The 25,199-nt window shown below is 38.8% G+C and overlaps 1 protein-coding gene across 1 annotated transcript in view; it reads left to right on the forward strand.

Moving 5' to 3' along the window:
- The window catches only part of cbl (Cbl proto-oncogene, E3 ubiquitin protein ligase), a 41,835-nt gene extending 16,888 nt beyond the window's left edge, over window positions 1–24,947 (forward strand). The window contains exons 3-16 of the mRNA XM_041994155.1: window positions 6,866–7,012; window positions 8,111–8,267; window positions 10,376–10,497; window positions 11,416–11,553; window positions 12,278–12,365; window positions 13,185–13,316; window positions 13,494–13,712; window positions 14,671–14,802; window positions 16,405–16,824; window positions 19,248–19,336; window positions 19,418–19,612; window positions 19,721–19,809; window positions 20,045–20,284; window positions 21,659–24,947. Of these exons, the coding sequence (XP_041850089.1) occupies window positions 6,866–7,012; window positions 8,111–8,267; window positions 10,376–10,497; window positions 11,416–11,553; window positions 12,278–12,365; window positions 13,185–13,316; window positions 13,494–13,712; window positions 14,671–14,802; window positions 16,405–16,824; window positions 19,248–19,336; window positions 19,418–19,612; window positions 19,721–19,809; window positions 20,045–20,284; window positions 21,659–21,954 (2,464 nt within the window). The 3' untranslated portion in view covers window positions 21,955–24,947. The remainder of the gene's footprint in view (window positions 1–6,865; window positions 7,013–8,110; window positions 8,268–10,375; window positions 10,498–11,415; window positions 11,554–12,277; window positions 12,366–13,184; window positions 13,317–13,493; window positions 13,713–14,670; window positions 14,803–16,404; window positions 16,825–19,247; window positions 19,337–19,417; window positions 19,613–19,720; window positions 19,810–20,044; window positions 20,285–21,658) is intronic.
- Window positions 24,948–25,199: the final 252 nt, after the last annotated feature.

Here is a 25,199-nt window from a genome sequence, read left to right on the forward strand (position 1 = left end):
TCTGACACCATGTAAGTCTTGTAAATTCATTCGGGTTGTGGTGAGATGCCAGTATTTTGCAATGTGTCTTCATAGCTTCTTCATGTCACAAAACCATGAATCGGAACAACCATTATGCAGCAAACCACAATAGACTGACCATAGCCTCTTTGCATTTGGAAAAGGACCAGTACACTGAAATATACCACTTGTACTTAAAGCATCACTACCTTCATTGTAGTAAATTTAATTTGACACGTGCTACTTGAACAAATTGGTCTTCTACCAGTTTGTCTCCTAAAACCTGTCAGTGGTATTTTATACTGATTCATTAACAAAAGATAAAGTCAGAAGATTTTATCATCATAGTCATATTTCACCAAAGGAAAAAAAGGTGACAACTATGTCAAAGGTAGTTTAATTTATGTTATACCTTCAAAGCTTCTGGATTACATAAAACCAGAACCAGAGTGGAATAATGCTAATAAATGAAGGGTTTGTATATTGCTAATCTCAAAATGTAACTGTGCTGATGTAGCATCATTCATTTAATAACATGTTAAAAATAAGGAATGAATAAACTTCTGTGCTAGCTTTGTTGTCTGGCTGACTTGTTTAATCAGCATTTTTTTTTTTTTTTTTTTTGCCTTGAGCAGTAAAGATAATACAGCTGCATGATGATACTGCAGCTACTTGTGGCTCTGCAAGTCCAGACAGGCTCTCATTCTGTAAGCCTGACCTGTACTGGCTGTGCAGCGGTGTATTAGCGCAGTGCGGTGCTGGCCGGCTTGCTGCGCTACTTTATCAGAACCAGCAGGAAACAGGAAGGGAGCAGCCAGCTGCAGGGTCAGAGGTCGCTCTATAGCATGAGGGGGAAGGAGGACAAAAACCTAGTGTTCTGAAAAAAGGTTTTGCCTTTTGCTGTGGTCACGGTTAAGGATGACAGTGAGGCACTGTTCAAAAAGTACACAGAAGACATGACAATCTAGTCTGGGTCACCAAACCACTCAGTGTGGTAGTAGCCTATTCACTCTGCATTGTCACTGTTGGCACAGCAGCTTAAATAGCAGTAACAGTTGTAGGGGCTGGCTATTGAAGTGTTGGCCACTTCCCAGTATACACAGAGTACAGAGCTGCTATTGTAGGATGGAAAAGGACAAGGACAGAGAGGGGCAGAGACAAGCTTAACAGTTATCAGTTTGTTCTGTAGAATTAGTAAAGCTGTCACAATCATGGAAATTTAGTGGGAAAATGAATAGTCAATGATTAATGATTTCCATAACTTTCTCCTTTTTAATACTGCTGTTGTAGCATAATAAGCCAAATAATAGTTAAACAATATGCATTCATTTTAGATGAACCGTTTTGGTGGTGAATCTTTTCTATGTAGTACGTGTGTCTGCTTTAAAAGAAAAAAGCCTCATTTAAGTTAACTGGTATCTGCTCTTTAATTCGACGGAACCATTATGTACCCACACTGATGCTGTGATGACTTCACAAACATGATATGTTAAATGTGCCAAATCAAACAAGGTGATATAAACCATTGGTGACAATTAACTAGAGCACAAAAACTTGCAACTGAGAATTGAAACATGATATCTCCATACGTTATATCCAGCTGTTTTTATACAGCTGACGAGACGGCAAAAGGATTGTGGTTACCTAAAGAATCGCGATCAGGTGATTATGTATTTAGGCCTGTCACGATAAGCAATAAGTCAATTAATTGAACGATAAGAAAATAAGAGCACGATAAGTTTGCCGGCCGCGATAATTTTTATTAGTCCCCCCCTTTACCATAGACTGTGTATGACAATAGGTTTCACAATGGAGTATTTCGACTAAACGCTCTGGTTTCTTGCGGAGTGATCTCTCTGGTGTCATACTTGACAGCAGCATGTTGCAGCACGAGCCGGTAAGCCGCATTTGTTTTGCAGGGCTGCCAACACGCAATGGCCGTGAGACTTGCGTATTTAAGTGGCTTCTCACGCTCTTGCGCTAAACCTCCGATTCTCATGCTGAAATATGTAAATAAGTCGAATGGAGAAATAATAGATGCAAGCACCTCCTCTTTTATCATTTCGCTGCTCCCCACATGTAAGCAGAACACACACATTCTAGCTTACGACGTCAGTACAAAGCCCCCACTTCCTGGTCTACCGTAATAACCCCTGTAATCCGCAGGCACATTACGCAAATAGAGTCAGCCTATATACTAGCGTATTTGACAAAATACACATTAAGAGCAATGCCGGCTAATCGAGAGGTTTGGGAGGATTCCCAGTGGGCCGCATTACTTTTGGGCCGGCGTCCCGGCGTATGTGAAAAGGCGCTTTTATTTATTTAGTTTATTGATCTTTGAAAATGTGTACTTGCATTATTATGGCATATGTCATTATATTAGTTGAGAATGGTCTCAAAATGACACATTAGCGCTTTGCGCAATATTATCGTTTATCCCGATAATTTCTGAGAAAATTTATCGTACAGCTAAATTTGTTATCGTGACAGGCCTATATGTATTCATTGTGATGGTATAAGTATGAGTTCAAACTCATGAGTTTAAAAAGAACTCGCTCATTACATTCATCAGTGAATCTTCTGTCATATGGACAAAAAGCACAACGGAGTCACACTGGTGATGCAGACATTGTGCATGAGACAGATGGGACACTCTGTGTACTTGATGCCAAACTGCTTTCACATTCCCTCTGTCTCTTAGTCAGACATCCCATAAGTTTGTATGCCATTGCACCAAGTCTGCGGATTCATGGGTATTTGTCATAACTAAACACTGAGGCTTTGGAGCCTCAAAACCAATTTCAGGAGTTTATTCTGAAACGGCAGATGTACAGTCATATGCTTAGAGTGTTTTTTTTTTTTTTTTTAGCTGAGCAGTTGCGAGATTCTACTTCCTGTAAAACTTCCTGTGCTTTTATTCATAAGACATTTGACTGTTTTTCATCAACTGCTTTTTCAGCAATGTAGGATTTAATTAAATATTTAACGGTCTTAAGGATGATGCATGACGTTACACATTGACATAACTACAAGACAAAAGATGATTTCATACGTTAGCTTTGAGTTTCTTTGCTTTTCTTTGCAGGATTTAGCAGTGCTGGTGGAAAAGTAATGGAATAATGACAATGAAATTGCAGTCACAAAATTCCTTCTTCATTTTTTTTATTTATAAGCATGAGGAAATGTTGTTCTGTTTTAAATATTTTCTCATTTATACCAGGTCTCTCACACATTATAAGGGTCAAAGCTATATATTATTACTGACTTGTTAACTAAAACCAAAATACTGTTCAGTTTGTAAAAAGTTGACCAGATTGGCAATTAAACCAAAAGCTATACTTCTTTGACATCTGTGTTACAATTTTAAGAAGACTGATTCTTTGGAAAGTTAATTATTTAGCAAAATCATGATGTTAACCTATTTTTGGGACCTTTGTTTTTTGTTTTGTTTTTTTTGTTTTGTTTTGTTTTGTTTTTCTTTTTCGACCATGAACTGTATTCAAATTTTCTATATTTTGCAACCTGTGAGCCTGTGGTGCTTTTTTTTTAAGATAAAATGTCTATTTGAAAATAACAAGATTATTCTGGTTGAATCTCCTGTAGTTTGCTCAGTCTGAGTAGAATGCATTTCTTTTTACTTGTGTTGTAAATGTAGCTTTGCATTCAGTCTGAACTTTTCTGGAGATCGCAGTGGCATTAGCTTACGAGGATTTGGTTTCTTTGTAGCTGCTTCCACAGAACTATCATGTGAATGAGACTGCCCACAATATTTTTTCAACTGATGTGAATAGATTACCCTCTGTTCTCTTACTTAAATCATTTACATTTTGTAGTCGGTAGAAATTTGAATCAAATGTTGAGATGAAGTCCACAGTAAGTTCAGAGATGGGTGAATGAATATATTAATAAGATGGCAAGCTAAACTAGACAAGGAAATGATGTCGGTGAGTGATGGAGAGGAACACTGGTTTCATGTGATTATGTTGTAGATCAAAACAGAGCACAAGGCAGGTTGCTGTAACTTAGATGAAAGTGCACAATTGTGAAGTCGACGGTGGGAAATGGATGAGACAGCAGCTTTAAGGCTCAGTAGGCCGACACAGCCAGGAAGCAGGAGAAACCGAGGACGTCCTCCTGAGATTATAGCTGCAGTGTCACAAACACTTGCTTTTCATGAGAAGACTGTAAGGTAAAAGTGCTCCTGACAACAGCTTCATCAGTTCTTCAGGGAATTACTGAAACCAGTCGAAGGTCTCATTTGCCACTACGCATCAGTAATGTGTGTGTAGTGAAGCCCTCACTTCAAACACAACAAATGTTGCTGCATCTGACTTACAGTCTGGGCTGTAGATTTAAAGTGGAATGAGCACTTCAAAAGAAGAGACATCCAAGCACACAAGTCTTCACTGTTTGAGGATTATTTACTTCAGAGAGGGTGTTAATATAAAACACCTCTTTTCTTTTTCTACTTTGTGTGTGTTGCATTTGTTTCCTTAGCAATCTTTTTTTTCTACTCATTAAAGTATTTTCCTGATGAGCACTGATCTATTTCAGCAGGGTGTCAGAATACACCAATCTTATTCATCCATCTTTTCACTCTATGCTCCATCCTCATTCACTCTTTCCACCCTGCCACCCACCCCACTCATAGGGTGTGTACTGTGGTGTGGGGCAGCTGCAGCGTAGCTGGGCTTTCATTACTCACTCTCTTGTGCATGTTAATTCATCCTGCATGACAGCCAGCCACAGTCTCCCTTTGCTGCCTTTTTTAATCATGGCTTTCTCAGCATAACTCATGTAATGCTCTTCAAAGGTGCTGGGGTGTGGTGACACAGTGAGGATGCATTCTCATTTCCTAGTCCCTCACTTTTGTTTTCCTTTGTTCTCTTCTCAACTTCCTTATTGTGTCATCTCTCGCCCCCCCTCCCCTACTCCTCAGTCATTTCCTCTCTGTGCTTCTTGACCAGCCCTCTGCAGCTGAGTCATATTCATATGATCCTAGCCTCTACAGCACCTCTCTGTCATACTGAACTTACATGTATGTCCATGAGCACTGCTGCATTTTTTTCAGGGAAGCTGTTAAGTACAATTTTTATTGGGGTTAAAAGTCAAACGGAGAGACAGTGTTTAGTATGGCATCTATATTTCCTGCTCTAATACTTTCACTTTAAAGCTTTGACTGTTTACAACTAGACATCCACTGCATATTTAAGGAAAAAAGCTCTTATTCTTTTATTCTTATTAGGGCTGGGTATCACCACTAATAATCTTGATTCAATTAGATTTTGATTAAATCCAGTTAAGTATTGATTTACAGATATTTATAGAATGATACCCATGTTTTGTTGAATATTAAAGACACTCTTGGATAACCATTATTCATATATGATTTATTTATTTAATTTTTTTTGTGTGAAATCCAAATTTGGCATTATCTTGGCAAGAGGCTGATGTGAATATAATCTACCAAAGACCATTTATCCTCCATATTGATGAAGTTTCTGATAGCTTTCCAGGCTTACATTCAGGATTTTTATCATTGGGTGACCAGAAACAAAGAAACAATTTGTACTATTTTAAACATCTGAATTAAGCATCATCTTGGAAAGAGAAGCTGTTTTTGGACAGAAACAACAAATGCAACTCTTTAAATTGTGTATACGTGCCAAAATCTCGCTCAATATTTTTTTTTTTTTACCCAGCTCTTATACTTATGAATGTGTACTTTAAAATTTTCCTGGGGGCTCTCTGAAGGGATTAATAAAGTATTTCTATTCTATTCTATTCTAAACAATGACCACATGTTTTATTAATAGGTGAGACTAAGTGAATAATGCATCTGTGTGAATGGAACTGGAGAAGCCATAAGTTTGCTCATTTGGAGTTAAAAAAAAAAAAAAAAGATCTTACGTAACAGACAGACTTTTAACATTCCCTCATCTAACAGAGACCAGCATGACAAAGATAAAACAAGTAATCACAACTAAATTCAAGTTCGGCTCAACTTTTCCAACCATGCTGAAAACCATCAGCACAGGGATCAGTTCAGTGCTGGAAGAAATAACTTGTTTTGGTATAGTGGAGGTCAGTCACCAAGCTTTCGCCTCTCCCTGAAGTTGCCAGTGGAACATAATTTAAGTGATATACTGTACCTCCTAAAACTGTCATAGTTAGATGATGTGAGTGTTGTCTATCTCCTCTGAGGGGAAGAGATGCAGAAACAATTTGAAAAATAAATGAAGAAAGATGAAGAGAATTTAGAAAGCATGTACAAGAGGCTTTCTGTTAAAGTGGACTCATCATTCCTGTTTGCTGATGTGTTCCTTGTTCCTTTTACTGTTGGCGTAAGGGGAGAACGTGGGTGTATTTATTGGCAGATTAACTGTTTTTCTGATGTGAAAGCCAAGAAATCTTACTGTCACCACTCAAAATATTTGTGTACAGCATCAGCTTGTTTTTTGGGGGGAGGGGGGAACTTTTAGATGATTTATACATCATCTAAAAGTCAGCCACATCGTATCACTGGGGCTTTATGCATTGCCACACATGGCTGAGCCAGCAACGCTAAACAGGCATTATTTATAGCTGACTATACAAATTACTTCTGCTTTGCCTAATTTGTGTTGGTTCTTCATCCCACAGAGAAAATGTCAAATTTTTTTTACTTAATCATAATCAGGTGAACTAACTGCTTTATGTTGCAGGCAATTAGTAAATTCACACTATTACCTTTATTAATAAAATCAACATGTGCAATGGAGTTAAACTGCTAAAACTCTTCATTTCTTTCTTCAAGCTTTTGTTGGCCTCATAAAAACAATACAGAGATTTTAAAAAATTATAATTTTCTTGGCTTTTACAGGAGGAATCTCACCAAACTGTCACTGATCTTCAGTCACATGCTGGCAGAGCTGAAGGCCATCTTCCCCAACGGTCTGTTTCAGGGGGACAATTTCCGCATCACCAAAGCAGATGCAGCCGAGTTCTGGAGACGCGCCTTCGGGGACAAGTAAGCACTGTTATATAAGGGGTTTTTTGTTTTTTCTTTAATGCATATACTACAGTAGTACACCAGCGGTGCCAAATTGGCATCATGTTAAATCCAAATGAATCCTTTACAGTCGGGATGGGTGACTGGTCCTAGAGGGCCACTATCTTGCAGGTATTAGCTGTTTTGCCATTTTAACACCTCTGATTTGAAATTAAGCAAAATTTAAACCGTTTAATTTGAATTTGAGATACAGTTTGTCACTAAACAAATTAAATTAAATTAAAATGATCACAGCAAACAGCATCCCATAACACATAATGGAAGTTTATACTTTTCCTTTACAAAAACAGACTTTTCTTGGATGAAAGTTGGATTATCTGGTTAAGTTATCTGGTAGGTTATCTGGTTAGGTTTTTGGCACATTCGTGTGATGAACTAATTCTCTCGCACACATTTAAATAATCTAGAAAGTATGTGCACACAACTGAATGGACTAAAAAACAGAAATATTAGTCAACACCATTTGAACTGCTGACTACCCAGTAATGTGTGGTAAAACTGTTACATCATTTTCATTATGGCAAAGCCTTCATGGTTTCGCAAATGTTCACTTATGTGTGCTGAAATGTATCTGTTTGCATATCATGCAGCTGTCTATTTAAAAGACCAAATTGCCTGTGTATTCATGTCCACTGACCTTCAAAGCTGCATTTGGAACTACTAAAATAGCTTGAACACAATAGCACGTCCTTTTCATCACATGTGAATCATTAGAATATTATCTTTACACTGGAAATAGAATTTTTATCTTTATCTAGGTGTTGGATATATTAGATGCAGCTGGGATAACTGCCTTTGATAAACTGAAGAGGAATAAAATGGGCCAAGAGCCCTGAGCTTATGTCAAAACAGCTGTATCTTAACTAGTCTATGCATGGGGCACCGTTATTTATAAAGGAAAAAAGAAATGCAGAAAAGAAAAAAATGTGGGGGGATTTCTGCATTTTTTATAAATTAATCTAAATATGAACCCGTTATAAATATTGATGCTCCGTGCATAGACTGGTTAAGGTACTGCAACTGTTTTGATCATCATGTTTGTTTCCCTTGTTACAGAACCATTGTGCCTTGGAAGGTGTTCCGACAGTCTCTTCACGAGTTTCATCCCATCAGCTCTGGACTAGAGGCCATGGCCCTCAAGTCCACTATAGACCTTACCTGCAATGACTACATCTCTGTGTTTGAGTTTGACATCTTCACCAGGTTATTCCAGGTAAGCAGCAGACATTCTGCACCTTTTCTTTGTCTAATTGTTGTTGTTCTTGGTTGATATACAGTAGAGTACAATGATGGGGAAAAATAGAAATAAAGAGTAATTCATAGTCGTCTGATAGTCTTAGTGTGGGGAACTAATTTCATTTGAGCAGCACATAATGAACTGAAATCAGTCAGCTACATCTTATTTCAGATAATTCTATCAGCTTGTTAAAAGGATACCTGTTGACCTATTCTCATAGACTAAACGAAGTTAAACATTTCCTGCCCATTGTCATGCAGCAGAAGTTACTGTATCATCTTAGTAACTTAGTAAGTAAAGTGCTGTTGAACAGAAGAGCAACTGTATGATTAAAAAACTGTTTATAAGTTTAGACTACTTTGTATAATTTTTCCAGATAGAATTTTATAATTTTTTAAGTTAAACAGCTTAAAGTTAAGGCCTGATTTATTGTACACTTCTAAAGTTGTACTTTCTCTCTGGACAAGTAATAAATACCAGGTCTGAAAATTAGTGACACAGTTTCCTTTTGTGCTACACTTTCAGTTTGAGGTTTTAGAGCATTGTTTCTACATCACTTGATGAGTTTTTTGGCTGAACCTTGTGACTGATAAAACACACTGCCTATGTGCTAGGAGTCATGTAGAGGTGATAAAAGCTAAATGCAAGCCAAATTACACAAATACACATAGACCAACCTTTATGTTTTTGGAGTATTTCACTGTGTATTTATAGAGTGCATGTGCTAAACTGTACTTAGAAACTCCTCCTCATAGTGTGAAATGAAGTTACAAAAACTTTTTTTTGAAAGTATTGTAATTCTATATCAATGGTGACATTTGTCCCATGAGTAAACCAAACTTAGTAGGTTTTAATTGACTTTATCGGAAACTTTTAGCATCAAATCTGGTCTGCAGCAGCGTATGTTTATTCCCTGTGTGACATTATCCCCTTGCAACTTGTGTGCAAGGCACTGACAGGCTTAATGAAGTCTAAACAGATTAGACATTTCCTATGTGACACTCCCTCAAACAAAAAAAGTCCTCCTCTAAATGTCCTCAAACGCAGAAGAGGAAGCGAGTCTGTGGCCATTTTGAGCTCTGTCCTTGATATGCAGTAGTTTTTTTTTTTTTTTTTCTTTTTTTTTTTTTTAACATTTTGTCTGAATACTGTGGAGGAGAATATATTCCACTGTGAGTGCATATATGTGCAAGTTTGCATAAAGGCAATCTGCATTAAGTTGATAAACTTATGGCATTAAGAAGCAAGTGAAATAAAATTTGAAGCCTCTGTGCATTACTAGTGGCACCTGTACATATTAATCCAGGTTCTATAATTAAAAAGAATTAAAAGCATTAAAAAGAAATGCACAACAGAAATGAGGTGCAGTATACTGAACAGAGGCAGGCCATTTAAGCTGGTCACTTCCTGAGTGCAAAAACCATAAATAACCAGCATCAGATTTTAAATGTGCAGGAGCGCATTTCTTTTCAGGTCAAGGGGGGCTCAAAAGTCCTCTTTACATTTTTGCACCTCATTACTTTTACAGCTTAGCGGTAGTGATGTACGTGTAAATTCTACTTCCTTTCACACCAGACATACTGGCAAGAGCAGTTTGCAGAACCACCTACTCACTCCCATTCTCAGTCTGTGTATTATGGAGTACTATGAATTATGTTCCTCTGAACTCTTTACCCATAATTTTGTTTGGATGGCTGTTTGTAGGGTCAGCTACTGTTTAAAATAAGAACATGAGCACCAACAAAGCTGACCTGCCTTCTTTATAAACAACATTGGAAGCAGTCTACTAGTTTCTAACTAACTTTGGTATTCTTTGCCTTCAGATGGAACCAAATAAGTTGCATGCTGTTTTAAGTGTTGTGTCTATGTTCAAACTGTTATTATACATAGTCTGACCCAGGTTAGATCAGCCTGTAGCTCTCGCTGATGTTCAGTAAGCACGTCATTCACCCATGATGCAAAATACAGTATTTCTCCATTGCTCAGTTTGCATACTGTGTCCATTCACTCACACATCAGATTACTCATTTTCTCTTTCTTGTTCATGTGTGTGTGTGTGTGTGTGTGTGTGCATGCATGGGCAGCCTTGGTCATCCCTGCTGCGGAACTGGAACAGCTTGGCAGTTACTCACCCAGGGTACATGGCCTTCCTCACCTACGATGAGGTCAAAGCTCGGCTACAGAAGTTCATCCACAAGCCTGGCAGGTGAGACATTTATGATGATACAAAAATACCAAATGACAACACAAAATGTGACGTCATTTGGTATTTCTCAATCTGAGTGCTACAGTATAACTGAGTGCATATTTGTCAATACACTGCTATTCAAATTCATTCTGTCAGGTCTGTTGACCTCCCATCAACTCAAAATAAATGCTTTGCATCTTTCATCAGCTTCTATTAGCACAAGTTTTGGCAGCAAGCAACATGCTTCCATCTTGGTTATTAGAACACAACAATTGTGTGTATTCATTAGCGCCTGCAAAGTTGCAGAATCTCTAAAAACCTATTTATGTTCCTGCTTAGGAGATGATCTAAGTCTGTTGATTTTTCAAGGTTTGTCGTGACTACAAAAACACTTTTTAAATTTTGGTGCCAAATTCACATAACATTTATGCCTTAGTGTGGGTGTGTGTGAGGGTGGGTGGGGGGGTGGACTTTGTGCTAAGAGCCTAGGGCAGCTTGGAACTGGTACCTTGCATCAATGGTCTGATTGTACACTGGGAGCTGATGTCACTTTTCAGGCCGATTCTGCAAAGGGCCACGTTGACATCCAAGCTGTCGCTGGTCAATCTGTGTGCAGGGTACCATAGCATACTGTATTTAAATATGAATGTTTGTGTTTCCTTTTATTTGAATGGTTAACCATTTCTACCTTTGATGTACCATTTATTCAAAACTCTTTTGACCTAATTTTGACCTGCTTTCCTGGCAAGAGGATATGTTTGTTCCTAATTCAGCCTATATATTTGCATTTTTATATGTTTAATAAAAGTTGAGCATACTTGTATAATGTTTTTGTGTACCTATTTTGCAGGTTCTTTTGCAGCCTCAAATATTTAATAACTTTTTTGGAAGTGTGATCCTTCAATACACTTTTATCGTCTTCTCATCCCTCCTCAGTTATATCTTTCGACTGAGCTGCACACGACTAGGCCAGTGGGCTATCGGCTACGTGACAGCAGATGGAAATATTCTCCAAACTATTCCCCATAATAAACCCCTCTTCCAGGCTCTCATAGATGGATTCAGGGAAGGATTGTAAGTGAACTGGCCTTTTGGTTTGGCTAGCTTATAGATGCAATTTTCTTGCAACTTTTAATATAAACTTCTGAGCTGCTCTTGTGTGTCTCTAAATGGTTTGTGGTCTTCATTTAATGCTCTTCTTTTTATGTAGGAATTCTTTTTCTTGCATCCTGTTTCTACAAAGTATGTGTCTTTCTGTAAATCTTAGCAGTCTTGTTTTGCATTCTGTGCTTGAATCTGCCTTTCAGCTCCAAGCCAATCCAAGCATATCATCTTGCTTGTTTTCATCATTCCACTGTCATCAAAACTAGAGTTAGAAATGTTGATTTTTAATGTGCGTCCCAGTCAGTGCTTCAGCTAGCTGGCATGAAACTCATCCTTTTAATGCCAGCATTGATTCCTTTGTTTAATGAAAACTACTTTTAGTCCGTCTCAACCTGTAATTAAATGCTGATTTAAGCTGGTAAAGCCTAAATGTATCGCCTAGATCTACAAAACATTTGTCAAATAGTAATTACTGTGTCTGACCTATTTGTAAAGTAGTCACGCACTGTAAATGCATCAACTCGTATCAAATGAACGGACTGAACAGACATTTTCATAACTGCAGTCTGTTAGGTACACATTCTGTATAATCTTAACTAATACTGATGATAACGTTTAAATAAAAATGCATGTCAAGCTATCCAAGGAGATTTCTGTGGGTGCCTTTTCATTTAATATACCTTTCCATCTCCAGCTATTTATTCCCCGATGGCCGGACCCAAAACCCCGATCTAACAGGCTTGTGTGAGCCTTCACCTCAAGATCACATCAAAGTCACACAGGTCAGAGCAATATGACATCAGATTGTCTTGTCTATGCCATATTTTATACTTTGTTGTTGGATTTGTTTTTTTTCTCGTTACTTTTTTATCATTGCTTTTAGAGAACACGTAGCACATACATGATCTTTTATTAAAAACTGCAACAGTGTTGTATACAACAAAAATGAAGCAGAAGTAGAGGACATGATAAAATATTCAGGAACTGATTTAAAGGTAACTGCAAAACCAGAAGAGGGTTGGAGAGTCACATACTATTAAATATATTTTTGTATTGTGTATTTTTTCACTGTAAATATTGTAGTACAATAAATACTTTTGAAGTAGGATTGAACAAGACTTGGTTGCTTAACTTTCTGAAGAAAGCATTCAAAACAACTTTTATTTTGAACAAGATGTTCAGTCCCTAATGTTGACTAATCTTCTTTTAACCTAAAAACAGTTTCCTCTGCTTCAACAAAGCCACAATCTATCGGAAAATTGTGAGGCACAGTATTTTTTTAACATGACCCTGAGCTTGTAGATGGTTAAAAACACATTCAGTTTTCAGAGCATAATTTTTTAGTTAAAGCAAATGAATTTTGTCAGAACATTTAAGGTTACAACACTGTCACCAAAGAAGATGCATAGCTATAAAATATCATTTCAGTGTTTTATCAAAGTTGTTGACAGACTCATTGTGCTTGAGCAGAGGACTGAAACTAAAAATACGCCCCCACATTTTAACCAGTGCTCATGATGCTCTCAGGCTCTTCTCAGAATGATCTGAGGTGATGTGTAACTCTGTGACATTACTGTCTTGTCATGCATTTTCCCCCTCAGGAGCAATATGAGCTGTACTGTGAGATGGGCTCCACTTTCCAGCTTTGTAAGATCTGCGCTGAGAATGACAAGGATGTGAAGATTGAGCCCTGTGGTCATCTCATGTGCACCTCTTGTCTCACTGCCTGGCAGGTACTCGAGTGGGTGGAAGCAATCTTTTTTTTTTCCACCCTTTTTTTTTTGTGTGTGGGTGAAAGCAAGGGGTTTGCATTGGTTGATTAAGTGTCATAACTCATAGCTGTTGAGAGGTGAACTTTTTAGATTCTTTTATCTTCATGCCGTTATATCCATTTTCTGTCTGTGTCACAGGAGTCAGAGGGTCAAGGAACGGGATGTCCATTTTGTCGCTGTGAGATTAAAGGTACAGAGCCCATTGTTGTAGATCCTTTTGACCCCAAGGACAACAGTGGAGGCTCATGTAGGGGGACTTATGGGGCTGAGGGTGCCCCATCTCCCAGTTATGATGACGATGATGATGACAGACTTGAAGACCCCCACCTCATGATGAGCAAACTTGCTGGTACAATGGTAAGATTGTGGAAAGACTGACTTAATTAAAACAGAAGTTATTTAAATGGGCAAAAAGCTAAATCATTTCACAGCAAGGTCTGCTGTTGTGCACTGCCTAAAGACCAAAACAAAGTGTGTCATGAGCTACACATTCTGCGTGGCCTAAGCGGGTGGTAAACCCTGGGCTGGAGATCAGCACAGAGGGATGGTGTCATGTTGTACTCTGAAATTACACCTCTACTTCTAGCAATTTTTTAAGTCCTTCAATCTACAAATGATGAATTTCCAGTCATTTCCCCTTTATCAGCCTCTGGTGGTGGCACAGGCCAAGCTGCTCTGCTACTTTCTGTTGATAAAACTTTGAGGCACTTGACACCATTGGTGCCTCTTGTCCTGTGTTTTTTCCCTCTCTGAGAGACCCATAGTTGTGCAGATGAAACACTCCCTGCTTTGCGCTTCTCACTTTTTTTGAAGCTTTAAGCTCAGTCTCATATCTACAGTCTTTTATCTCCATCTTTCATGGTTCCAAGGTAGCAGTTTTGTGTGTGTGTGCATGTGTGTCTCTTGGTATTTGATATCTAGGGCAGTATTCGATCTTACATTTTTTATGTGCCTCTGAGAAACTGTGTATTAATCTAAGAATAGGGTGAATACCTGAGATCACACACTTTGATGTGTTCCCTGGGACTCTCTTTAGTTTTGATTGCTGCACCAGCCTCTTTGCCCATTTTTTTTTAAATGTACTTGTATCTGTGTTTTGTGTTTGAACCAAACAAGGGTTTTAAGTTTGTTTGTTTTCTCCCTAGAGCCACTGCAAAAAATACTGTACCAAATTTTTTAAATGTGCAGTTAGTAGAAATTTCAGTATGAAAGGATGAGAGTGTTATTCTAGTATCTCTAGCTTTAAACAAAGCCTGACTGTGATGGTTTTGATCAGATGTAATAGCTGTTTGGCTCTAATGTGTGTGTGATTCAGGTGGACCGCCCCCCATCACCCATGTCCATGGGTCCTCAGTCCTCTCTTCCTCCAGTGCCTCCCAGACTTGATCTGTTACCACACAGACCTCCAAACCCCCCTGGTGCCTCCAGTCCTGGGGTTACTAGTAAGGTAACAAAACATCCACAACAAGCACCTCATTTAAAAAAACAAGGACATTAAAAGGTGTTCATGCTCACTTACTGCGCACACACACGCACCACACTCAAATACACCACTACAGATGCACCTTCCTGATGATTCACTGCCTGGGTTGTCCCTCCCTCCACTCCCGGGCGGCGGGTTGATTGGACGCGCTCAGCTGCGTCCGCACTTTGCTGCGATGGGAGACCCCTCCCCGCCACGTGTTTCTGATGTTGTGAATGTCTGAGTTATGTGCTTTATGTACCGAGGAGTGTTTTTTTTGTATCTCAATAATGGGCCCTTAGGCCCAGTGTGGAGATGCCTTTTTTTTTATTCTCTCCAGCTACATCTTATTCCCCTAATGTTATCTTTCTCCTATATCGAAGACAAAGGAGCGCTGTAGAAACGGCTGCTGTCTCAGTATGCCTGATCCTGTTTGTGTTATATGTTGTTATTGTCTAGTCTTGGACGGGTTGTACTGGAAACACAAATTTCCCTGAGGAATTTCCAAAGGGATTAATAAAGTATTTCTGATTCTGATTCTGATATGCATTTGGTCCACCAAGCAGCCTCAATCTGTGTGTGTTTGCCTTCAGTGTGTCTGACTGAACAATGACAGGTTGTGATATCTTCCCATCAGCTTGTTATAAATGGGCTTCACAGTAACTTATCACTTCACACCCCAAACAGCTGACTAACGGTTGGGCAGGCAGCAAATTGCTTAGTTGGACAGCTTTAAAGTTTTGTACATTTTACACCTGCTGTATGCTTTGCTTTACAAATGAGACTCACACTTTCCCTTGTGGTTATTTTCTGCTGTTACCAGCTTCTTCTGTTACTTATGGGTCAAAGCCCATGTGGAAGCTGTGGCATATGCTCAAAGCATATGCTGGGCCAGTTTGAATCCAACTGAACATATACATTATAAGAGCCATTCGACTGATAGCTGCATTATTGGAAGTCTGAGAGCATAATTTCAGGCAGACCAAAATGCCACTTTAGAGTTCTATTTGGTTTAACACAATCATTTTTTATTTTCATGAAAATGTATTGACTCTTTATACTTGTATAGATGGATATTTTCCCCTCTTCTGATTGCAAGCCATATTTTCAACTTGATAAAGCAAGTTCAGTTTCCTTCCAAACCCTTAAAGTTAATTCTTCTGTAGAAAAATACCTGAAACATCCCGCTTTGCAGCTGGTTATGACATGACTCATGTTTCATTCAGTCAAAGCAGAGAGAAAAGGCAAGCTTTAAATTTAAACATAATTTCAGTTGTTACCCTACTCTATGAAAATAACTTTACTACTAATACACTGTAGATATTAACGAGTGTTTAAATAGACACTACATGTATCCAAATATTTCTACTAAATATTTTTGCTTAAATGTAGATAAATTTTAATTATGGATAGAAAGTTGTAATTGTTTGCAGATGACTAGTGCTCGTTCATGCCGTCAAAACTGTAACTGTATATATTGTTCATTGTCATGGCAACTGTAAACACTGGTTTTCTTTCAAATGCATTGTTTCCATCATCTGAAAAACTTCTAAAAGAGATCCCTCCATCTCCATTTAACCCTTCCAGGCAGCATCTCACCACAAAGACAAGCCTCTTCCCCTCCCCCCTGCACTGCGGGACCTCCCCCCTCCCCCTCCTCCAGACAGACCCCACCTAGTCGGGACAGCCCCTGATGGCCGGCTACAGAGAAGGCCCTTACCCTGCACTCCAGGGGATCCCCCTCGAGATAAGCTCCCTCCTACACCACCAAACCGTCCTTTGGCTGAATGGAACTCCAGACCTGTTCCCAAGGCCCCCATCTCCTCATCCTCCTCGTCCTCCTCATCCTCTTCATCCACCCAAGTCTCCACTCTGGGAGGAGACATCGGAGCTGGTGTCAGGGAACTGTCCAACAGACATTCCCTTCCATTGGCACTGCCCTCTGCTCTGGACACTCGCTCAGACTCCCCAAAGAACAACAGCTCCATCAGTCTGGACCACCAGCTGGTCAGAACAACCACAACACACTGAACTGTCATGTTATGCATGTTACAAGTACACACAACACAGAGGTTAATAGTCAGTAATGCACACAAACTTTCATTTATCTTTAAATTAAAGATACCGCAGTAATTTCTGACTAACCACTCTGATTACTTTTTATCACATTTAGGGCAAAATCCAGAATTTTTACCTGCAAATTTATGAAAATACTTAGAAATACATTTTTATGTAGAGTTAAAGAAACAGTTAAATAGGGATATACAGGAAGGCCTCTTAAGTGTTTGGACAAGTTTTTTTATTAGCTGTTTATGAAAATATATCTGAATTACAGTTGCATTTAATTATGAGCTTAAAGTGCAGACTATTTTTTTTTTTTAGCAATAACAGAGTGAAATACACTCCCCCCTCTTTTTTCTAGTTCAAATGTATTTTGAAGAACACATTAGAGTTAATCTGGCTAATGACACAGGGGCTTTGGAAACCGAACATTTCAGTGCTATTGCACTGCTTCCATGTTTTCTACGAATGATGTTTGATGAGCCATTCGTAGCCTTCTTTTTTACTTTTTTTTACTTGCACTAGTCAGATTAATTTTAGTTATAACTTTCCAAACAAAGCTGTCCAGATCAAATTGGGCTGTGACGATGACTTTCTACTTTTAACTTATGGTTAAACCTTACAGTCAATATTTATTTATTCTGATAAAATCTTTATTGTAAACTTAAATAGTTTTCACACATGCACTGGAGTCCTGAAATGCTCTAGATGTTGTAGAGCAGTGACGTGACAACGTAAATGTCATTAATATTCGCAAATATTCGCAAAGCTTTACTATCCAGGTTCACAGTAAAATCTCCAGAAGCGAGTGAGACCATGTAAAAAAAAGAAAAAAAACACATCTGCAAATATTTCAGTTGCCGTCGTTGCTATGTGTGTGAGCGTGTGTGTCTGCTACCTAGAGATTGTGGTTTGGGTTGACCATTTATGCAGCTTTCTGCTGGCTCACTGCTATTCTGGTTATGTACAATTACATGCGATATTCATTCTCATAAGAAGCTGCATCTGCTTTTCTCAGGATTTTGTAAGACAACTGTGGTTTCCAGTTAATTCTGAATTGCGTGCTGCCACCTGTGGATTAAAAAACGAGATTTTCAAACACATTGAGACTTTTTCACACGCAGTATAGAGTGAGGGAATATCGTTTAAATTTGGGTAAATGTATTTTTGTTATACTCTTCAAAAAGTATTTTTCATTTTATTTTCAGAGTATTTAATATGCATTTACTTAAACTTCATTCAACATGTGCTGCTGACCTTAGAAATCCACTTAGCACTCAGTGCTGTGAGTTAGAACTGTCTCTTTGGTTACAGACAAAAAAATATATTGATATGTGATATATTTTGTTTTAGGTAAAAACAAAATATTGAGACATGAAATATAGCTCATATCGTCCAGCCCTAGTGTTTCCTCAACTTTCATCCCGTGCATTTTCAGCCAGGAGAGTGCATTTCCAGCAGAAGGCCTCCCACTGTGATGTTGTGTTGACAGCAACTGAATGGATTCTGTGATCATCCTGTACTGTTGCCATATGCAAACATTCAGGTCTTCTATGTTGCAGAGCTAACCAACTCTTCTATCGCAGAATAACTGTTGATCTGGTCACATCTAATTTCTCTCTTTCTCTCTTGTGGATCTGTTTTGTTTTTTGCAACCTAGTGTAGTATTTTTACTAATATTGTAGAGGTCCAGTAACAGTTTTCGAATACAAAAGGCATATTTGTTTTCAACTCCTGACCTTTTCTGCTAAATTCGTAAGTCTATGCTTAATTTTACAGTTGAGCGTCTGCACATTATGCCCATATTCATTATGCAGCTGAAATATGTTTGAGTTAACCACTAAAATAAAATTAGTTGTAAGTTTGAGACAAAAAGGATGTTCACAGTTAGAAAAAGTTCACCTCTTCAGTTCACAGATTAATACATTATACCATAGTTTAGTCACAAGTGAAGTGTAAACTAGGGTAGGACATGTCAAAACCAAGGGAGTACCCATCCATCCATTGTCTACACTGCTTCGTCTAATGAAGGGTCGCGGGGATCAAGGGAGTGCATTGCATTAATTTAACAAACTCTCTTCCAAAGCACTTGCATGTAAAAAACATAAGGTGGCAATGTGAGGTTTATTGTGTTGCCCAGGGACAATTGATTATGTGATCAGTGCAAATTTCATTGATCTAATAGTGTATTTGAGCTTTAAAAATGCTGTTAAAGGTTGTCTTCCTTTTTTTTATTTTTTATTTTTATTAAGTAATCAGTGTATTAGAAATGGAGAGACTAACCTAAGTGGAAAAAGTCAACAGCAGCTCCTGGTTAAAGTGGAGTTGCATCAGTCTAATATTCTCACTCATGTTTGTTTCCTTTCCAGAATTTTGCTGCACTAGCTGGTCAAGATTACGACAACCCCAAAGTGAAACCGTCGGCTTCAGCCAACTCCATCTATTCAATGGCCACCAGGTCTGTTGAACTGAACTGGTGCTGTAGCGACTTATCAACATTCATTTTGCTTGCTGTTAATCTTGGATTGCTTGATCCCAGACCGTCTCCAGTCCTGAGACCAGTGGCAGGAGATGAGGCACATGACAGTGAGGATGACTCGGAGTACATGATCCCCTCCTCTCGTCCCATCATGGCACCACCAGTAGGGGAGACCCCACCAGTCCCAAGACCCCCACAGCCTCAGTCCCTGCCAGCAGTCCAGACACAAACCCAAGCTTCCACATTAAACTCAAGGTATTCAAGCTTCTTAATAAATCCACTTCCAGCACATCAAAAGACAGGGAATAATCTGTTATGTTACAGGGTTGTCTGTTAATTTGTTGTTGCTGTTTGCTTTTGTAGGCTGACACTGGCTGATCTGGAGGCTGGACCTCAAATGTATGAAGCCATGTACAACATTCAGACCATGTCACAACAAAGCAGGGATTCAGGTATTTTGATTGTAGTATAAGTTAGACTGAGAGTAGCAATAATTATTTATAAGATGTCAGATTTCTGTTCTGTCTTCTCACAAACTTCTTTTATCATACAGCAAAGATCTATTTATATATGTAATATTTTCTGATAATTTAACCGTTCTGGTCCAGTCTGTATGAATTTCCTGAATGTTATTTTTAACTTAATGGTGCTGTGTGCTAAATGGCAAATGGCCTTTCATCCTTTCAGACTATTCGGACCTGCCCCCTCAGATGATGAGCAACGGTCCCAGAGACCACTTGGCCGAGGACAGGGAGGAAGAGGATAATGGCTATGACTTCCCAAAGCCCAGACTGCCGTTGCCACCTGCCCGACGGACCCTTTCAGAGATGGGGGGGTCTTTGTCTTCTTCTTCATCCTCTTCTTCATCAAGCTCCACAGCTGCTTTCAACCGCCTTTCTCTAGATTCAGATGCTGGAGCTGCAGCATGTAAGTTAACTTGTCCTTTTAGACCAACAGGTAGTTTTTAATACATCAAGTAAGTGCAAAACCTGTTCATGCAGTGCTCATATATTTAGAAACATCTGCTGTTTTTTGGGCTATAGTAATGTATAATTTAGTATATAAGATCCTGAAGTGGTGGCATTTACAATATGTGTTAATTTGGTATTGTAAGATTTTATTTTATGTTTGATTAATAATTAAATATGTACAGAAGTTATGTGGCTTTTATATGGTATTCAGGCTTAAACATTTTCTGAACTCAGCATGCACAAAATCAAAGTACAAAGCAGTTAAAAGCCCAGAAAGAGAGCTGTGCTGCAATGTTTGTGATGATAAAAGCAGATAAATAGTTGCTGCTTCCTTCGGGGTGATGCACACAACGTCTGTGGAATGATCTACTGAATCATTTTAATTTTATGTAAATCACTGAGACATAATCCGTCACACGCTTTAGCATACTCTGGCATGCTCTGTAGGGAAAAAAAATGCAAAATGCTAATTTTTTTTAGTAAGCTAGAAGTTACCGAAAATCATTGTTTTTTTTTTCCCTCACAATGCACATCGTCTGTTTGGGTAACAAACCACAAGAACAAAGCTGATGCGCAAACAGCTCGTTCACAGGTGCTGAACACATTAGAGACAGAGTTGTGCTTCCAGTAGGAGAGAGACGCCTTATTTTCACAGTAACTGTCGACTGCTGAGGACTGTGAAGAAGTTAAGATAGTGTTTGTAATTGGTGAAGCCAAATGTTTGCTGCTGTTAGTCAACAGTTGAAATGGTGTATATGTAGCAGACAAATGTCTTAACAGTAAAATAAGGATTTGTTTGAGACTATTTTGGTGTAGACGCTGACAAGCTCAGTAAAAGGGTGATGACAAGACTTCCTGATTTCTAGCTTCTAGCTTACTTCAGTTTTTTTTTGTGCCAGTAATAACCTTGAGGTGACGACCACCTTGCAAAAGTAATTTGCCAGTTTGTTTTTGAGATGATCTATTTTGTTTCTCATGGTGATGTCTTCATCTCTGTTGAGTTGAGATTTACCACAGATCTGAGTGTCTGTTTCACTAAAGACCTTGATCTTTGTGTCTGTGATTAATATAATCACTTTGTGTCAAGCTAACAAGCACTCAGATTGTAATTGAGCTCTTCAAGTGCTTTGTTAAATGTCACACCAGTGGAGAACTAATAGCGCTTTTACTGTTATCTAGAAAAAGCCTGAATCTCGCCTCAGGATTAATTACGGTGATCAATTATTTTAGATCAAGATTACTTTTAGTTAAATAAATCCTAATATAGGTTGACATTTGGTTGAGAAAAAGAGTTTATGATTGAAAACCAAACTTTGACTTGTTTCCTCAGCCTTTTTAGAGCCGATAGAAGCACCAGAGAGACCTCCAAAGCCTCTGCCCAGAAGGATGAACTCGGAGCGCCGGCACAGCCCTGTCCCACCTGTCCCTGTTCCACCCAGTAGTGGGTCAACAGGAGGAGAAGCCAACCCTCAGATCAGTAGTGAGATTGAGCACCTCATGAGTCAGGGATACTCTTATCAAGACATCCAGAAAGCACTGATGATTGCACAGAACAATATAGAAATGGCCAAGAATATCCTCCGCGAGTTTGTCTCCGTGTCCTCGACCGCGCATATTCTCACATAGCACATAGTCATGCCTCTGTCTGCTCTCTTGCCCTAGCTTGGCCCAGCCTGGTTTTGGTTTAGGTTGGCACAGACCAACCCAAAGCCTGCTGCCTGCAGCCTGCAGCAGTACCTCCAGTGCTGGCTGACACCCTTCGCCCCTGTGGATTTTTAACTGGCTGTTTACTCCAGCGAGCTCACAGTATCTCTGGGACTCTGCGCCCTGCACTCCATGCGCTTTCAACAGGGTCTCGCCTTTTTTCTTTTTTTTTTTGTAAAAACTGCTGCAGCAGGCCGCTTCTGTTAAAAGAGCATCTCCTCGGGACTGACTGACCGCATGTGTAGCGGTGACGGGACGCCACAGAACATAAGACTTTCATAGGAATCCTGGGAAGGCAGAATTTTTTTATCTTTCATGATGAAGCCTCTTGCTGAAAATGTAACCAACACCTCACAGATAAAACTAAAAATGTGTGTCTATATGAAAATTTAATATATGAGTAAATATATATTAAATGTGTGTAATATATTCAGTACGTGCATATATGATGTGTGAAAATGGCTTCAGCTTTGAGGGTAACTGTTGGGTAAACAGGATTCAGATTAAAGGGAGTTTTGCCTCTTTGACTGAAGAAGGAAGCGTGAGGAAGAGTAGGGATGTCGTCATCACCAGGTCAGCAGCAGCTTGAAAAACTTTCAGCAGAGCGTTTTCATTATAAAATTCAGTCTGATTTGGTCTTTGTTTAACAACGTTGCTTCGGTACTCTTTTTTTTTTTTTTTTTTTTAGAAAAACTGGCATTTTTGTCGTGTTGTATTTTTCAGCAAAGCATGACGATGGTTTCAGGTCAGACTTTTAGCTGGCAGTTTGTGTGTGTTACGTTACGTGTACATGGGCTTGCTTGTGTGTGTGTGTGTGTGCCAGAACTTCTCCTCATGGCCTGCTCTCACATGACCCCCACCTCACTCCCACTCCTGTACAACATGAATGTGGATTTCTAGTCGGTGTCCTCAGACTTTCGCTCTGTAATCGTACTACTGCTCTACGTGACATGGCAGGGTCTGGTGTAGCTGTGGAGCCTGGCAGTGAGATTAATAGAGGACACGCTAATGTTGAAGACCCTGCAGTACCAGACAGGTTTGTGCTGTGCAATCTCTGGCGGCTGAAACTTTTTTTTTTTTTTTCTGTGTTTGTCAAATTTTACTGACTGGTTAGGGTTTCTGTCCACAGCTCAGTCCAACATTATGAAAAGAAAAAAAAAAGGAAAAAAAAGTCATTGATTTACTATGATAATATATTATTGTAATATGTCATAAATATTGTTATTAATTCAGAAGTGCTTCACTGCTGCTACTATTGTTAGTGCTAAACAAATAAGCCTTAAGTGTACATTTGTGAATGTTTAGTTGTCATCCTGTTTCTTTAAAGTGACAGTATCATTTGTCTTTCCAGTCCATAATGTAGCATACTTGAAAGTAAATACAGCTTGTGAGCCCTCAACCCTCCCAGGCTGTTGATTCATCAGTGTTTTAACTTTTTATATATATATAAATAAATATATACTTATATTCTCTTTAGGTAGATGACAAAGCAAAATGTTTTGGGTCTGGAAACCAGCCATTTTGTAACAGATTGAGGTTTCTCTCTCGCATCATTTCCCGTCCTTTAAAAGGGAGTGACTGCTGAGGCTTTTTTTTTTTTTTTTTTAAAAAGTAGGCTCGTGGGTTTACTGGCCCCACCCTAAGTCTGCATTAAAAATCAGTGTTTGGGCCAACTGTAAGAACTAACTCAGGAATCATGTTTGTCTAACCAAGTGGCGTTCAACTTATCTGACAATAATCAGAGGAGGAGACTGGTTGACGCTGACTGCAGCTCTCCTGTCAGCTGTCCAGTCAGCTAAGTGACCTGTAGCCAAAAAAATAAAAAGTATCCGCTCAATGAAGTCACACAAGAAACCTGCTACTTTTTATTTGTCATATTAAAAATTGCACATTTCTGTTTTTTGAGAATTTTCAGGGTTGGCAGGAGTAACAACAGCAGCTTCATTTCCAGGTACTACCGGTTAAAAAAAAAATCATGCAAGCAGCTTTTAGGTACATTAACTTGAACCTCTCCCAGTATATGAAGAATGTTTTCTTTCTTTTTATTCTTTTTGCTTGGGAGAGTGTCAATCATGTTAAAAGTTTAATCAGTCCCAGTTTATTCTGGGTGATGCTGTGTTGACTGGAAGCCATCTATGTGCTGTCAGGGCATCTTCTAATGCTTTTTCTTTTCTTTTTCCTGTTCTTAGTTGCCTTGACAAACTTCTTGAATGATGGGTGATAATGGACGAGGAGGTCCATGCACCTCAATACTGTACCAATGTTTTGTTAATGTTTTAACGACAGCATGTCATTGTCATATTATTTACCTTTTATGTTTGTTTTTGCACAGTATACCAATTTGTGCTTTGATACTGTCACTCTAAAGAAAAGCAAAAGTTTGTGTAAAGTTGAAACAAAAAAAGTTTTATTTCATTTTGCATTCCTGTATATGTATTTTGTTCCAAAGGTCTTGTTTTCTTATTAATTCCATGAACTGTGCCATATGTTTAAAAATCTACACCTTGTTTTTAGATAAGGCCTAGTTTTTGGAGAGTTTTTAGGTATTGATCGGAACCTGTTGATCTTTGAAGGCAAGATTGTGCAGTAATGCTTCCATTGATCTGTGATCTGCCTCTTCAGCCGCTTCAGGCTTCATCTGTCAGTGAAGTGGTTCTGTAAAAGGCTTCAGCCCGCCTTTCCCAGATAAGGACTCAGCCTCCAATGTCCCCTTTTTACCCCCAGCCTCGTTGTGGGGGTTAGCTCAGTTTTCTGCCAGAAGAGGGAGCTGATGTTCCATGATTCTGCATTGCTTCTCATCAGTTTAAAAAAAAAAAAAAAAAAAAAAAAGGCATTCATTAGGTTTTTATTTTTTTCCCCCCGGATTGCTCATATCAGTTTGGAAGTATGCACATTGCTGTTTAATAAAACGTTAAGGAAAAGCATCATGTCTCTTTTATTAGCATGTAGCTTTAAATGCCAAAAGGCATTACATTCATTCAAAGTCATGAAGCAGCATTCTTTTCTTAATGTATTTTTGGCACAGTAAAAACTACCTGCAACGACTAAAGAGTCAACCGTATTAAATGGAAAATATGGAAATGTTTCCTCTCATTAAGCAGGAGAATCTGACTGACGATGACTCAAGCATACATAGCCAAAGGGGCTGATATGAAAAAGGTGAGTTT

Source organism: Melanotaenia boesemani, chromosome 9, assembly GCF_017639745.1.
Source record: "Melanotaenia boesemani isolate fMelBoe1 chromosome 9, fMelBoe1.pri, whole genome shotgun sequence".
Lineage (NCBI taxonomy): Eukaryota > Metazoa > Chordata > Actinopteri > Atheriniformes > Melanotaeniidae > Melanotaenia > Melanotaenia boesemani.